Source organism: Macadamia integrifolia, chromosome 3, assembly GCF_013358625.1.
Source record: "Macadamia integrifolia cultivar HAES 741 chromosome 3, SCU_Mint_v3, whole genome shotgun sequence".
Taxonomy (NCBI): domain Eukaryota; kingdom Viridiplantae; phylum Streptophyta; class Magnoliopsida; order Proteales; family Proteaceae; genus Macadamia; species Macadamia integrifolia.
Genome location: NC_056559.1, coordinates 10,568,593 through 10,583,897, shown reverse-complemented (window position 1 = coordinate 10,583,897; position 15,305 = coordinate 10,568,593). Strand labels below are relative to the sequence as shown.

General features: G+C 35.9%; 1 protein-coding gene across 1 annotated transcript; it reads left to right on the top strand.

Moving 5' to 3' along the window:
• Positions 1 to 1,546: 1,546 nt before the first annotated feature.
• On the top strand, positions 1,547 to 7,228 carry LOC122074687 (B3 domain-containing protein Os01g0723500-like). The gene is made up of 4 exons (XM_042639632.1): positions 1,547 to 1,705; positions 4,064 to 4,346; positions 4,908 to 5,137; positions 6,780 to 7,228. The coding sequence occupies exons 1-4, from the start codon at positions 1,622 to 1,624 to the stop codon at positions 7,020 to 7,022; spliced, it is 840 nt and encodes a 279-aa protein (XP_042495566.1). The 5' UTR covers positions 1,547 to 1,621; the 3' UTR covers positions 7,023 to 7,228.
• The last annotated feature ends 8,077 nt before the right edge of the window (positions 7,229 to 15,305 follow it).

The following is a 15,305-nucleotide window of genomic DNA, read 5'->3' as shown; positions in this document are numbered from 1 at the left end:
CTTCTAAGTTTCCAGCAGTAGCATACAAGTTTGAAATCATGATTCAGTAACCAGCATTATTTGGATTCAACTCAAAAAGCTTTCACGAAACCTGTAGCCCCAAGTCTGTATTTCCAAGAACTCTGCAATCACCAAGTAAGCTCTCATAAACCCTAGCATCTCCCAATTAGGTCAGTAGCTGATGAAACAAATAAGCACAGTAGCTGTGCTAACATCAGGAAAGGTCAGTTTTGCATGGCATTTATCAATGAAAGTGCATCCTTTAATTGCCCAGAACAGCCAAGAAGATCAAACACACAACTATAGTGAATTTGGTGACCGGATCCTCTCTTGAACCATGACTTCCTGTAACAATCTCACACCATGCAAGAGGTGTGGGGGCAAGGTCATGGTCCAGGAGAGGATCTGGCCTTGAATATGTGGATGATCCCTTGATCAACCTTTCCAGAATGGCTGCATGAACATAGGACAGAGCATAGTTGATATATCTATATGAATTTTCATATAGACACCCCCTAAGATGTCAATAGATTTGTAACTTTTACTAAACAAAAATGTAAAATTGTAACCTAGCTTTTTGCCTTTTGTTTTGTTCATTAAAGTTAGAGATAAAGTTTTCAATCCGTGGAAAGGCACTGTGCCACAGACACAGGGGAACACAATGACCATCGTGCCCCTGCCTAGGGGTGTAGGGTCCTCTCGCGGACTGAAAACACTTACCCTAAAAGTTATTTGGAAAAAAAATCCTAAAAGGTGCCGTAATCTCTACACTAGACACAAGAAAAGGGCAAAATGGCTGCCCTGCTCTCTAGTTATTTAATGAAAGAGTAAGAAAAGGGTTTTAAAAAATTGGAAGTCATTTGATGCCATTGTTGTGTGGAAATGATGGATTAAACCTCATTAAGAAAAATTACATTAAATATTTTTAGGAATTAAAAAAATAAATAAATAAATGTATGGAGAAAAGAATGCTACCTGGTCTAACAGGGTGTCAACAAATAGGTCCTGGTCTGTTTTGGTCGAGCGGCTCGAGCCTAACCACCTTAAGCCCCAAGACCATAATTGGACCGCTTATCTAATAGGTCCCTGAAGCCATACATTGACCGAACCATAATAACCGGGTCGGGAATCTGTCCTTAACCGGTGCTAGGAGGATAGATTTCTAACTTCTCAAGAATGATGCGCGCGCACGCTCGCCCGCTCGCGTACCTGGTGAATCCTGTCCCAAAAACGGTTATGGAAGTTGGAAGGATACCGCGTCAAATTTCATTTTGAAAGAAGAACCCAAGTTACTAGAATACCCTCCATCCGTCCATTAACAAAATAGGCTAAGTGATTTGAGAAGATCAAACGGTTAGGATGATCCGATCATGTTGTTGATCGTCTTCCAAAAATGGAAAAAGCAATACTTCTCAGTTCTTACAGTAAGGAATCTTGTTTCCCGCAGTAGATAGATTTCATTTTACGTCAAAACAGTATAGCTGGATACTGGTAGCTGGGATGTAATGGTTGGCAGCATTCACTCTTTAGGATTTACCTCTCTCTCTCTCTCTCTCGTTCTCTAACTTGGATTACTTTTCTGCAGTTTCCAGCACTCAATTAAAGCTTGAAAAAACCAAAAATGGTGAAGAAGAGCAAGAGCTTACCTCCAGAGGAGAGACTTCACTTCTTCAAGATCATGCTTCCAGGGTTTTGCACAAGATTGGTAGTTCTTGTTATTCACATCTTTTGGCTTGGTTTTTAGTTTTTTACTTTCTCCTTGTTGATTCTTTCCATATTTTGCCAACAGCTAGAACAGATGTTTTTGGTTAGTTCGGATTGATGGAAACCAATAATGTACCATTTTTTTTAAGAACCTGAGGTCTTCCATAGTTTTATCCAGTTTGCTTTCTTGCTAAATGGCAAAGAATGTGTTTGGGAGATTGGGTGGCTTCAGAGACAATAGCTGATCTTATACTTCTTTTGGCAGGTCTGAAAAAATGTAGGTTCATAAAGGTTTAGAAAAAGAAGTATCCTTCTAAGGGGAAGATTAGAATCATATAGGTCTTGTTGTTTGGACCCATTGAGTCATTGACTGCTTGTTGATGTAGAAAGAAAGCTCAGGGGATTTGATGGACTAGCTTGGGCTGTCATGTACTTTTTGATTCACTTGCTGAATTTTCAGTGGTTTAGATTTTCATTCTCCATTAGTGGTGAGAAATAAGAACAGAGTTGGTCTTTTCCACCCAAAACGTCAAAGAAACTTTTTGAGTCTTCCAATAACAGCGTCTAACGGTAGAGTTTTGGATCATGCTCTGCAAAAGAGACTTGAGGTCCCATTTCTGAATTACTTCACAGAGCTACATCACTATCCATTTGAAAATTTTTGCTGCAAGGATATGTTCCTGAACATGTATGTCCATCACACTGTAAAATTCCAAATGCCATATTGTTGAACTCTTCCATCTTCACTGGTTAGTACCAGAGAACACAAAAAAGTCTCATGTCAGATACCATGTGATCATGTGATCAAAGGTAGCAGGTGATGCAGAAAAGGAACTGAAGAGTTACAACTTCATTAGATTTCTTCGTACTGTCGATTTACTTAACCCTATTACATGGAGAAGGAGAGGTTAAATTGTTTGGAATAGTTTGGTTGAGGTATTACCTATTCTTAAGAGCTTGATGTGTTGGCATGTTGGGGATGGGACTATTTTTCCATCTGGAAGGACCTATGGATTCCTAAGATTGATAATTACAATTTGCCATGATTGATAATTACAATTTGCCATTGCAATTAGTTCTTCATTTTTTATATTCTAAGGTGACTGAGCTAATTGTACATGGTATGTGGAATGTACATTTAAGTTTACCCACAAAAAAAAAAAAAAAAAGAGAGATAATAATAATAAATAAATAAGAATGTAAATTTAATAAATTCAATTTTCCCAAATGATATTTCGAAGCTTATTTTACAAATACTTTTGCATTGGTTTTGTGTGCAAGATTTTTTGCTTGTCTAAATTTAAGGTTATTGATAGTACATGCTGTCTTTATAATAGAAAGGTGGAATTTGATTGACACTTGTTTTGTCATATGAATTTAGTATACGTATCTAGGCAACTAGGCTATTAGGAATCTGTATTGAGTCTCTTTGTAGTTCTTCTTTGTTTCACATCCTTCATGATCTCATCTTTAATTCTATTTGTTCCAAATCTGATATTAAATCTATGGTTTCTATGTTTGCTATAACCTATTAATTTCTATGGCAGACTAGGAATTAAAATTTATTTTTCCCTTCCCTTTTCTCCCAGTGTTTCTGATGTTAAATTGAATGAAATGTTGAATCCTGGTTGATTCACTTAGTCTTTACAATGGGATATCGTCAGTTGATCAATTGGTGATGATTTGTGATGGCAATTATAACCAACAATTTGGGGAAGTTTCCTCTTTTTAACTCTTGTTTCTTCTAGATTGGATTGATTATGGATTTGCAAAGAGTGCGCAAGAGTAGAAGTTAGGGCAATGTTGTGGCCTATTTGGTCAAGTGCAATACCCAGTAGCACAAAAGAAAATACATGATGGAGAAAAACGCATGAACAAGATCTCCACTGCTGTATCAGTTTGATAACAATAGTGGTAGATAGTCCTGATGTGGTAGCACAATATACTGGTTTCTATTTTTCCTTCTTTCGGTTTTGCATAGCTGAACTTCCAACCCATGGTGTTTCACATACAATTTTAGCCAAGCAAAATTTGTGTATTGTGCAGCCCTGTAGTAAATTCATGGAGGGGGTAAGAACTCATTGCAGGGTCGCTTCAAGCATAATTAAATTCAGACACAACTCTTTAGGTGTAGAATAAGAGTATTTATCTGCATCATGCAATCACGACAGGGTCTTGCAGCTTTTATTTTCTTTCCCCCTTTTGTTTTAATTAGAAGAATTCAAACATACTAGCTAGCATTATTATCAGTATCATATGTGAATTGACTGTTTATTGTCTAAACACCCTGTGTGTTTCTTCTGCAGCTTTAATGATATTTATCTGAAAGTTTGTTTATTTAATTGTTAATAACTTGCAGCGGATCCCACCGGACTTTGTGAAGCACATTTCCCCAGAAGCATATGAACTTGCCACACTGGAGGATTCCACTGGTAGTCAGTGGCCCATCAAATTAAGTAAAACTACAGAGGGTACATATCTGGAGGATGGCTGGCAAGATTTTGTGAAAGATCACTCCATAGATGAATATAACTTTCTCCTCTTTGGATATGATAGGAATACATGTTTTTCTGTAAACATTTTTGATAAGAGTGCATGCGAGACTTCTGATTCTGTTCTCCAAGCCAGTAAATATGATCCAGGTATGAATGTGAAAAATTACTCGCACCTCTTGAATTTATGGCTATCTTTCCATTTTAACTGTAAATGGAACTTCTCCTTATGCATTTAAATGTATATGCATAAATTTCTTTGAAAAAACAAGATAGAAAAGAGATATTTCTACTTTAATCAATCGATATGTTTAGGAGAAAGTTTCTTCACCCACAGTGAGCTTTCACCAACCACTGTGATCTCATAATTACTCCTTTTATTGTTCAAAGATCTGAAATGCCCTCAACACTGCTCCTGAAGTCCCATCCATCTGACAAAAGTGGACGTTGGGTGAAGAAATACTTAGTCCAAAGGTTTACAAGATGACAAAACTTCGTTAATTGTGTAGTGTATGTACATTTGGAGCATCAAGACATGTTACCTACCTACTGGATCTAGAAATGAAAATGCTTTTGATTGATATTCCATTAGGTTATGTTTTGTTGGGGGGGGGGGGGGGTTGGGGAGATGTTGCTTCATCCAATAAGTAAGAACTAGTACAGAAGTATTTATTTTTATTTCTAAGTACCTTATAAATGCTTCTGTGGCAGGGAAACACCTTCCAAGTCGTAAGCCAAAGAGGCTTAAGAAAGTTAGAAGAGAGGAAGTTGAGCTGACCGATAAACCATGTTCAAAAACTAAATGCTCCTCGTCAAGAAGGCGTCCTGCAACTGAAGAAGAAAAGGCAGAAGTTTTGAAAGAAGCAGAGTCTTTTACCTCCAAGTTTCCATGTTTCTTGAAGTGTTTAAATGCATCAAATGTGTACCGGGGATTTTATCTGGTGAGTTTTTATGAAATTTTTTGCTTCTTTTTACAATCTTATGATCAACATTTAGTTAATACAGACAGATACATAACTAGCTAAGTAATTTCTATAATAAGAACCTTCCTGGTGCACTATTTATCCCCAAATATAAAAGAGCTGAATGCAGTTGCGAACTAGGCCAGGGTCTAGAAATATCGAATCAAAGTAATCTTAAAGGACATTATAAAGCGCTTCATGATCAGTTAAGATCGTAAAGGAACATGTTGAGAAAGATCTCAACTTTGACTTTCCATCTTTGGAGCATTAAACTTGCATCCCATAATTTATCCTTGTAGAGGAAGAGATTTGCGTGAAACCCAAGCCTACTGTCCCAATAGAATATTTCAGATTGCTAGCTAAAATGGAAAACCCTAGCATCTTTGTGTGGAATTGTTGGATTAATACATAAGAGAAATACAATAGCTTCCAGGATTCCTTGGTCAGCATTTGATAAAAAGCTCAAGAACTAAAGAATCTGCTAGAATGGATTCTCTACATGGTTGATGGTCCCTGGTTGAGGTAGAGAAATTACCCATGAGATAAATAATAGGATTGCCTGTATATGGATGTCAAATGGTGACATGGTTTGTCATTTTTTGTTTGGTATTCTTGTTTGTATACAAAATTGGGAATTGAAGGTTCATTGTTTTGGGTTGTACCATCTTATTATGTTTTCACTTGTTTTCTGGTGCTGCCCAAGTATTCATCATTTTTAGTTATTCTAGTGCTGGTTTTCATTAGGATATAAATCGATAGTGTTGCATTGTTGGCAAAACTAATTTCCATCTGGGTGTGTTTCTCTGTATCTGTCTGTCTGTCAGTCTTGAGGAATTTCATTCAGATTTACAGGGATGTATCTGACGTTTATCTATGGTGCTGCTTGGACTTCTAAAATAATTATATGGGTATAAAAATTTAGAACTATTATACTTCGAAGTTCACAAAGTTGAATTCGGTATTTACTTTCAAAAAGCTATCAAGGTAGATGTTGTGGCACCCACAGGGGACATTAGTTGCAACCCTGCATATGTTAATGCAGAATACTTCCTGTTATATTTTACAAGGTTTCTAGATTTAGTATACAAGTTAAAATATACATAATGGCCTCCGAAAGACACAAAAGCATGACTGAAATATATCTTGGCCAATGTGTGTTTGGGTCGCTACTTTTCTGAAGCTTGAATCAGATTTAACTTCCCAATCTATTTACCCTCCCAATGCTTCGTGTTATTTCAGTAATTATAGTTTTGGACAAGGAGAGATGCCCAAATGCATTACGTGAAAGAATAGCATTTAGAAGTGAGTATATACACATTGATCACTGGGCTTCCCATTTCCAAAAGTTTGAGATTGAAAAACATGATCTCATCTTATGAAATTATGAAAGGAAGCTATAAAGTCCAGAGGTGGATCAGCAGCTCTATGAAGTTGCTAACCTTGCTATAAAATAAAAGAAAGAGATATCTAATAATAATAAGGGTGGATTTTACCTATTCAAAGCCTTCCAAGGAGAAGCAAATTTCATGCATGGTTATTATTGCAAGCTATTATTGTATTAACAGAAAGTTTTTGTTATTGTTAATGATTGCCCGTTACTAACTGTGCATTATTCACACAGTCAATTCCAAGCAACTTTGCAAGAACACATCTTCATATTCAACAGAAAGGAGAGGTTACCCTTAGGAACAGAGAAGGCCAAACTTGGAGAGTAAACATAATTAAATTCAGGAGAAAGACTGCCCTATGTGCAGGTTGGCCGGCATTTGTACATGCTAATCAACTTGAAGAAGCAGACATCTGCATTTTTGAGCTAGTGGGTAAGTTTAAATTGCAGTTCCATATTTTCCGAGCAGTTAAGTAAGTTAAACTTGCAACTCGAGAACAGATTTGAAATCCTCGATCAGGATGGGGGATTATCCGGTTATATACTACCTCCTTATGACAAGTATGTAGTCACAGAACAAGGTAGTTAGAATGTTGTCGGAAATTCTGCTTTCAGTTATGCATGTAGAACAAAAGTGGAAGTGATTTGCATCTCTTATGACATGTTTACTTGATTAGATTTTACATGTGTTGTTCTCAAAGTCACCTATAATCTTTGGGAGAGCGGACTCTGTTTCGGAACAAAAGTGGAAGTGATTCGCATCTCTTATGACATGTTTACTTCCAGTGGCCTCGGAAGTAAAATTTTCCACTATGTGATGATCATTACAGGAATGAAGATTCTTGTAATTTGAATGGTTGGTTTCTCATTAAACCAAAAGCTATAGCTAGCTTCTCATTACTATGGTGATACATGATATTTATCTGTCTCATCTAGTAGCTCTTGGAATACATAATTGGTGTCAGGACATATCCTGCTGCTTCAATCTTTGTAATCAAGCCCTTCCTTTAATGTCTCATAAGTTTCAGGATAATGGGGGTGATCTCTCTCTCTCTCTCACTCCCAATTGAACTTAAGCCTGGGGTCTTGTTCAATCCTTTTGAACTCAATAGTACTCTGCTAATCATGATCTGCTCCAAGTTTCCAGCAGTCGCATACATATTTGAAAGAAAATTTTAGTTTCCAGCAATCCAGCATCATCTGGATTCAACTCAAAAATCTTTGTGAAATCTGTAGTCCCAAGTCTATATTTCCATGAATTCTTCAAGCACCAAGAAAGCCCCCACACAGCCAAGAAAGATCAACCACTCAACGATGGTGTTGCAAATTTGGCATTATTTGTTAATCTCTAACCATACAATTGAAAATGTGGAGCACTTGATCAACCATTCCAGAATGGCTTCATGAACACTGGACATACAGTAGAGTTGAATTATCAGGCTTTAAGCCAAACCCCTTCATTTGCAGAAAGAGATCATTTGCAGGATCACCATACCCATTCATCCCACTACTAGAAATCATGGCCAGCATCTACTCTCCCTATCCTCTATTCCTTCAAATAATTTTCTTGGTTTTCCTAGATCCTCATAGTGTGAGTACATGTCTATAAGTGTGGATCCTACAGAGGTATCATACCCAATTGTGTTTAATCAGTAAACTGGAACCAAATCAGAGTCCATTGAGACTGATCCTGTACCCAATTCTGTGTTTTTGAAGGAACTGTGGGGTTAAGAAAATACTCCATAGTCCTCTATCGGTTCTCAATGCTATGAAGCTCTGGTCCTATTTTTTGTTTTCTATTTAAAGGAAAAAGACCCATAAAGGTCAAGGTTTTATTCATCAAAGAAAGAGAAGCAACCAGCTTCAGGGTTCACTTCATCAAGTTTAATTAAAAACAGTAATGGTATTTAACTCAGTTTTAAGCTTAACCGAAACAAAGCAACAATTTCAATAATGGATTTCTATGGTGATTCAATAGAAATGTATAGGAGGTATAGTTCTTTGGAAAAACACAGGATGAATAGTTGGCTAGAAACACTTTGGAGTTTGAATTCACTAGAAAATGCCGTTAAACCTTAAACAATAAAACCGCGGATCCGTTTGGTTGCAATGGGAATTTAAAGGGAAGGGAAGTGAAATTTTCATACTTTAAAAAGAAATGTTTATAATCATTACTCCATGTGATAGTATAAATTACTTTAGTTTTTAACCATATTTAATAATGATATATTTTACATGTTATAGCAAAGGGTTTTGGATGCAAAGTAAAGCGAAATTTTATAACCAAATATGGAATGATTTGAAGTTAATGTTAAAGTCATATGAGTAATGATTGCATATATTTCTTTTTGAAGTATGAAAATTTCACTTTCCTTTCCTTTAATTCCCCTTACAACCAAACATAGCCTCAAAGTAGTGAAACCTTGAATTTTGAAAATGGATTTACCAGAAAAATGTTAAATATTTAAGCTTGGCGTCTGGACTATGAAAAATGATTTTACCAGGAAAATGCCATTAAACCTTGAAAGTTGAAACATTTAGTTAGGGAGGTTTCAATTTCCAGCTTGAACCAATCAAATCAAAACTTTTGTGATAAAAAATTGATCGTGGCAACCCTTGTGGCATTTAAATAAATGGATTCTAAAAGGGTATTTTGGAAAATACTATAATTTAGGAGAATATTTGTGAATCTCAGAGAATGTGAATTATTCCATTTCTTTGACTGCCAGCGGGGGTTGTAGTTACTTTTAGTAGCCAAATTTTTTTGCTCATGATGTGAAAGTCAATATTTCAGGCAACAACAATAAGTTTCGGATCCCCTTTTTACCTGACAATCTCCGTCTTTATAGGCTGAGTGTGGTGAATCCCTAATCCCAATAAGATGGTGAAAAGTTTCGTCAATTTTTTCGGACAATTGCGTTGAGTAGGTGGATAGTCTCTTACTTTATATATAATTGGGTTTTCAGTGTATAAATGTCCTATGCCCATTTGGCAAGGTGAATTTAGGCATATCAGTTCCACCCCCCCGCCCCCCCCCCCCCCCCCCCCCCCCCCGGGGCTTCCTTCAAATCTGAATAAAGTCATAGGAGAAGGATTTTTTCCTTCTTTTGCTTTTATTTGTAATAGTTTTGCTGTTGGGTTTTTGCACTTCATAAAATAATATAATAATCTAACAGTGTTTTCATGGTTAAATTTTTTTTTTTGGTGAACAAATAACTTCGATGAAATCATTCCCATGAGTGCGACTGAGTTTAATTCTACGAGGTTCACAGTCAAAGAAATGAAATTTTGAAAGGTAATCTATAAAATATTAAAAATTTAGGAGACTTTGTGAATCCAAAGGGAAAATGAATTCTACGGAGGTTCCATTTCCTTGGCCGCAAGCTTGGGTTACAGCAAATTAGGGTAATAGCAAAAATATTCCCAAGATTAGACAAAGAAAATTTTAAGTAGGGATGAAAGAATGACAACATGTTAGGTTCAGCACTCATCATTTTCCTACCAAATCTATCTACAAGCTATTACACCAAAATCTATATATCCCATCCATATCCTCTGCAATGAGCAATGAGGAAACATCAAACGGCTGAGAGCATCTGGACATGCATTCCAAGGGATTTTCAGCCACCTGATATTTATTACACTAGTGTATTGACTGCAGACGATTTTTACACATCCCACCTACGTTACTTGGTTAGTCTAAACTTTGAGCCGTACTGGAACCCGTGTTCAACACTTCATATAAGCCACACCCTTTTGTACACCCTTTTGATCCTCATAGTTTGAGTACATGTCTATAAGTGTGGATCCTACAAAGGTATCAATCCAATTGTGTTTGTTCAGTTACTTCAAATTCTGTGATTTTAAAGGAACTGTGGGGTTGGGGTCTACCGGGAAAATGCCATTAAACCTTGAGACATTAGTTAGGGAGCTATTATTTCTAGCCTGAACTAGTCCGATCAAAATCAATCAGTACAGCTTAAACCCATCCTAATCTCACCTTTTTGGTTTCAGTTTGGGGTCTTATAACACCAGTAGAAACTGAAAGTGATCTGACCAAAATCAGAAATCGAGCTGAACACGGAAAAAACTGAGATAAATTGATACGAAAAAGCTATTAATTACGAATACCCAGTAAAATATCAAATTGGACAGGATCAAACCGTTAAACAATTTGGTTTAGGTTTGACTCGTTACTAGATCAAAATCGGTACAATGCCCACCGAAAATTAAAAGGTAATATTATTCTAGAGTGTGAACTAGTGGTGAAATAGGGCTGGGTTAGGTTGGGTTTTTTAAAATCCTAACCCAACCCTAGGTCCTCAAAATTCAATCTGGGCTCAATCCAACCTAACCCAATCCTGTCAGGTTCATAACAACCCAACACGGCCCTAATTGACTCTATCAGGGATGAGTTGGTTCAGGTTGGGCTGGGATGGGCTAGGCTGGGCTGAGACTTCTATAATGGTTGGATTAGCTTTAATTGACCTATTTTTACCATTCATATTTATACGTTAAAAAATTATAAAAAGAATGAAATACCAATTGGAGCTCTCAATTATAATATAAAAATTCAAAATTAAATTTCATGCCAAATTGGGTCCGCCCTAGGGTTGGAGTTTTTCAACCTCAACCTGCTCTCAGGCTAAGAAAACTTAACCCAAGTCTTATTCAGATTCGGGTAGACCAAACGAATTTAGATCGTCAAGCCCAAACTTTCACCCTAACATGAACTGACAACTTAAGCATGACCATCACTTTGATTCCCCAAAAGTAAAAAGGAATAAAATTTCCGTTGGTGGAATAGGTTTCATCCACTTATCTCGTAGTGTCATTATTATTCTATTTTGTCCCATTTTTATTATTTAACTTTTCATTAGGTGTCATTATTACTATACTCTATATTCTATACCCTATACCCTATACTTTGTACTCTGTAGGATAGGGGTGTCAACGGTCCGGGTTGGTGCGGTTTCGGTCCGGTTCCACCGGTTTCGGTGTGAGTTTGGAAGTGACCGAAACCGACCCAATAAGGATTTATCGGTTTCGATCCGGTGTCGGTTTCGGTGCGGTTTGGGTTCGGGTTGGTACCGGTTTGGATTTATTAGGTTCATTTCGGTTTGGATCGGTTTTTTAAACCGGTATGGAGCCATTAGGAAACAACCAAATGATGAATTGTTGAACTTCGATTTCTTAAATCGATTTGTAACCGGGTTGGTTTTGATTTTTGGTCTAGTTTGAATTCGATTTTCCATACAAATGTATACAAAACTATTCAAATTTTAATTTTTTTAATGAATTTTGGAGTGTTTCGGTTTCTTACCGGTTTGGTTTCGGGTTCATCCGGTTTTCGGTGCGGTTTGGTTTGGTTTTGGGGTTACAATACTCGAAACCGAACCGAACCAATAAGGCTTCGGTTCGGTTCGATCCGGCCGGTTTTACCGGTTCGGTTTAGGAATTGACACCCCTACTGTAGGATATGATATTATGTCCTATCATTATTACTCTGACATTTTTTCTTGTAAAGTATGGTTCATCCCATTTATTTGTCTAATGTAATTATTATTCTAAATTTGTGATATCGTAATTACTCATTACTTGTTACGGATAATCAAATAAATCAAATGGAACAATCCTCTTGTCATGATTTGGCCTTTTAAGGTTATAAAAGTTATGGTGAAAGTCTCAAGTTACTTTTACGAACAAAAAAAAAAAAAAAAAAACTCAAGTAGAATTTTCTCGCAATAAACATTGTAATAACTAATAAAGTGGAAATTTTCAGCTTTTTTAGAGCCAAAATAAAATTATTTTAAAAAAAATCTAAGTTACCCAACGGAGGCTTATGTCTTTTGAATTCATGATAGGAGTCATTGATAGGACAACTTTTTTTTTTTTATAAAAGGCATTTCATCCGTTAAGATTTTAATTTGATGTGGTTATTCATTTTTTTTTTTAACAAAAATCATGTCTTATTTTTTGCGCGATTCTTGGAGTATTATAATAGTTTTTTTCTCACAATAAACCTTGTAATAACTAATAAATAGGAAATTTTCAATTTTTTTGAGAGTAAAAATAAAAAATAATTTAGATTATTTGGATTTTCTAGGTTCTCTTGTTTTTATGCCTGTGTAGAAACATTCCTTATATGTTTTTTCACCAAGTGATTCTCTATTCGGAGTGCAACATATGCCAATGCTTATTGTACGTGTCTATATCTCTCCTCCCTAAACAAGGAGCAAAGATGTTTTTTCTAACAGAGAGGAAAGAAATAGACACAAGGGAATATTTGTGTAAGCTACGTTCTAGAATAAAGTTATTTTTCCTATTTATTTTAACCAATCACAAAGAATTTATTTCTAATTTTTTTGGTGTATTTTTTCTCTTGGAATTATTAGACATGTATCATATTATTGTTGTACACGTTTATTGCATTGGATTTTTGAAAAATTTTAAGACAAAGTAACTCTATCTTGCTGGCATAGAAAACACCAGTGTGTGAAGTACTAATGAGAGAGTGCAATCCAACATCTTCAGCACCCTTGCATGGAGGCAACTTCGTCTCTTTGCGTGTCTTATCTTTAAATACTAGTAAGACAGGGCTCTTTTTACCAAAGTATTGTTACCATCTAATCCTTTTACTTGTCGTACATATTTGTTTCTGTTTTATTGTTGTTCCTCAACTTTCTATGTTGTATCTGAACGTTAGCTGCAAACACCTAAGCTACACGGTACCAATATTATAAAGTGAGATATAATTGAAATATATATAGATATATATATTACGTGCAGAGGAATTTTTTTCATAGATAATATGGTAAACGTTTTTTTATACAACTCTCTTATTATTCATTTTCATTTAGGCGACCCTTTCATTTATGTAATCCTCTTTGAATTAACAGAAAGAGCAAAATGGGAGAAAGTTGCAAAGACGAGCTCCTGACAATTGAAAGTTCTAGAGGAAGAGATATCCGAAGTTCCTCAATGGAAGCCTTAAAAGTGTTTTGGATTTGGAATGAAGAGTCAATGATGTGGCAAATCTTTTTTTTTTTAATATAAAAATAACATTTATTTTTATTTATAAGAGATATTTCATTTAATATAATATAAATGTAATCATTTTTTTCTTCTCCTTTTGGAGCAACTATATTAAACATGTATCTTATCATATACATTTTATTGTGTTAGGATTTTTTCAAGGTATTATTACTGTTTAATCCATTTAATTGTCATACTTTTCCTTATTTTTTATTTTTTATTACAAGAAAACCCTTGAACCTATCTAGTTTTAAAGTCAATGCCAAAGGGTAACCTGACTTGAGTTACAGACGCCTGTTAAGTGTTAACACATAAGGCCTTTGAACCAACGGAGTTACACCAAGTAGTCCTTTCCTTACCCATTTTATTGTTGTCTCCAAAATTACGAATTGTGAGAGCATCTGACAAAAGCTACAAACTATTATGCGTTGTACTGTTTCCCAAAAAGTTATTCACTCTCTTCATGTGAAGAAGAACATTATCCAATCACATGGGCCTATACAAGTGCAAGGGCATCGATCATGCGGGGATTTTTTTCAGATTGTAAGATTGGGGTGGAGATTTCAAGAGTTGTGTATGGGCCCAAACGATTCTGCTTTTCTCCAATTAATTGGGAATCAATTAGTAATTTAAGGGTTGGGAGGACTTCGATTACATATCTTGACGCATGAAATATACTCACACTTAAGATATTGTGGATAACGTGTTTTATATGGAGAAGGTAATCAGAGGACGTGGGATGCAATATACGTGTCAGCCTTAGTGTGCATCCAACGATTAAAAACGATTGGCATGCATCCCAAGGCTTTCTCAGCTGTCAGATTCGCATTAGAGACCATTGGGGAAGTCTCAAGTCTCTTCTCTCTAGTCTCCACATACACCTATGCATAGATGTTCCATGATGTGACAATTCATTCATTTTCTTATGTAAAATTCATTTCATACAATATGGCCTTTCCGCCAGCCCCTTTGTATGGTGATAGGGGCATGAGATGAGCAAGTGTTCTTTCCCTAAAAAGAGTAAGGGAAGAACACTGCCCCATCACGTGGTCCTTGCACTAGTAAGAAGACCATAGGGGACACGCAAGGGCATCGATCAAGGGAAATTTTACATTTTTAAGGGGGTCAGGGCAGTTATTTTAGGGGGGGTTATATCCTTAGTAAATATGAGTAAATTCTTTTTTTATTACATGTATGTTTGAAAATATTTTTTTTTTACATATTAATGCATTAATATAGATAAAAATGTGATTTTTAAAGGCATGTTTATTAGACATGTATAACACATTATTTCAGTGGTAATTGGCAAAATTGCAGCAATGAGAGAGAGAGATTTGTAGAGGCAACCCTTGAGAGAATGGTTTAAGTTCACGTACGAGAATGTATGAGAACATACGAGAACAGTCATGATCCATAGATATATAATCAATTTTCTTTCTCTTAATTTCATAGATTCTATATCCATGAATTAAGAGTGTACAAAAACATTCTCATATGTGAACCTAATCTGTTCGCCCATGAGAGAGATAGATTTGTACCAATGGTCCCAACAGAGATATGTAGTGACAACCTTGAATGAGTTCAACTTCCTTAATATTTCAGTCTCCATTTGTCTATCAATCAGTGTATTCAACCTAATCTGTTCACCCCTCAGAGAGAGAGAGAGAGAGTGAGAGAGATTTGTACCAATGGTCCCAACAGAGATCTGTAGTGACAACCTTGAAT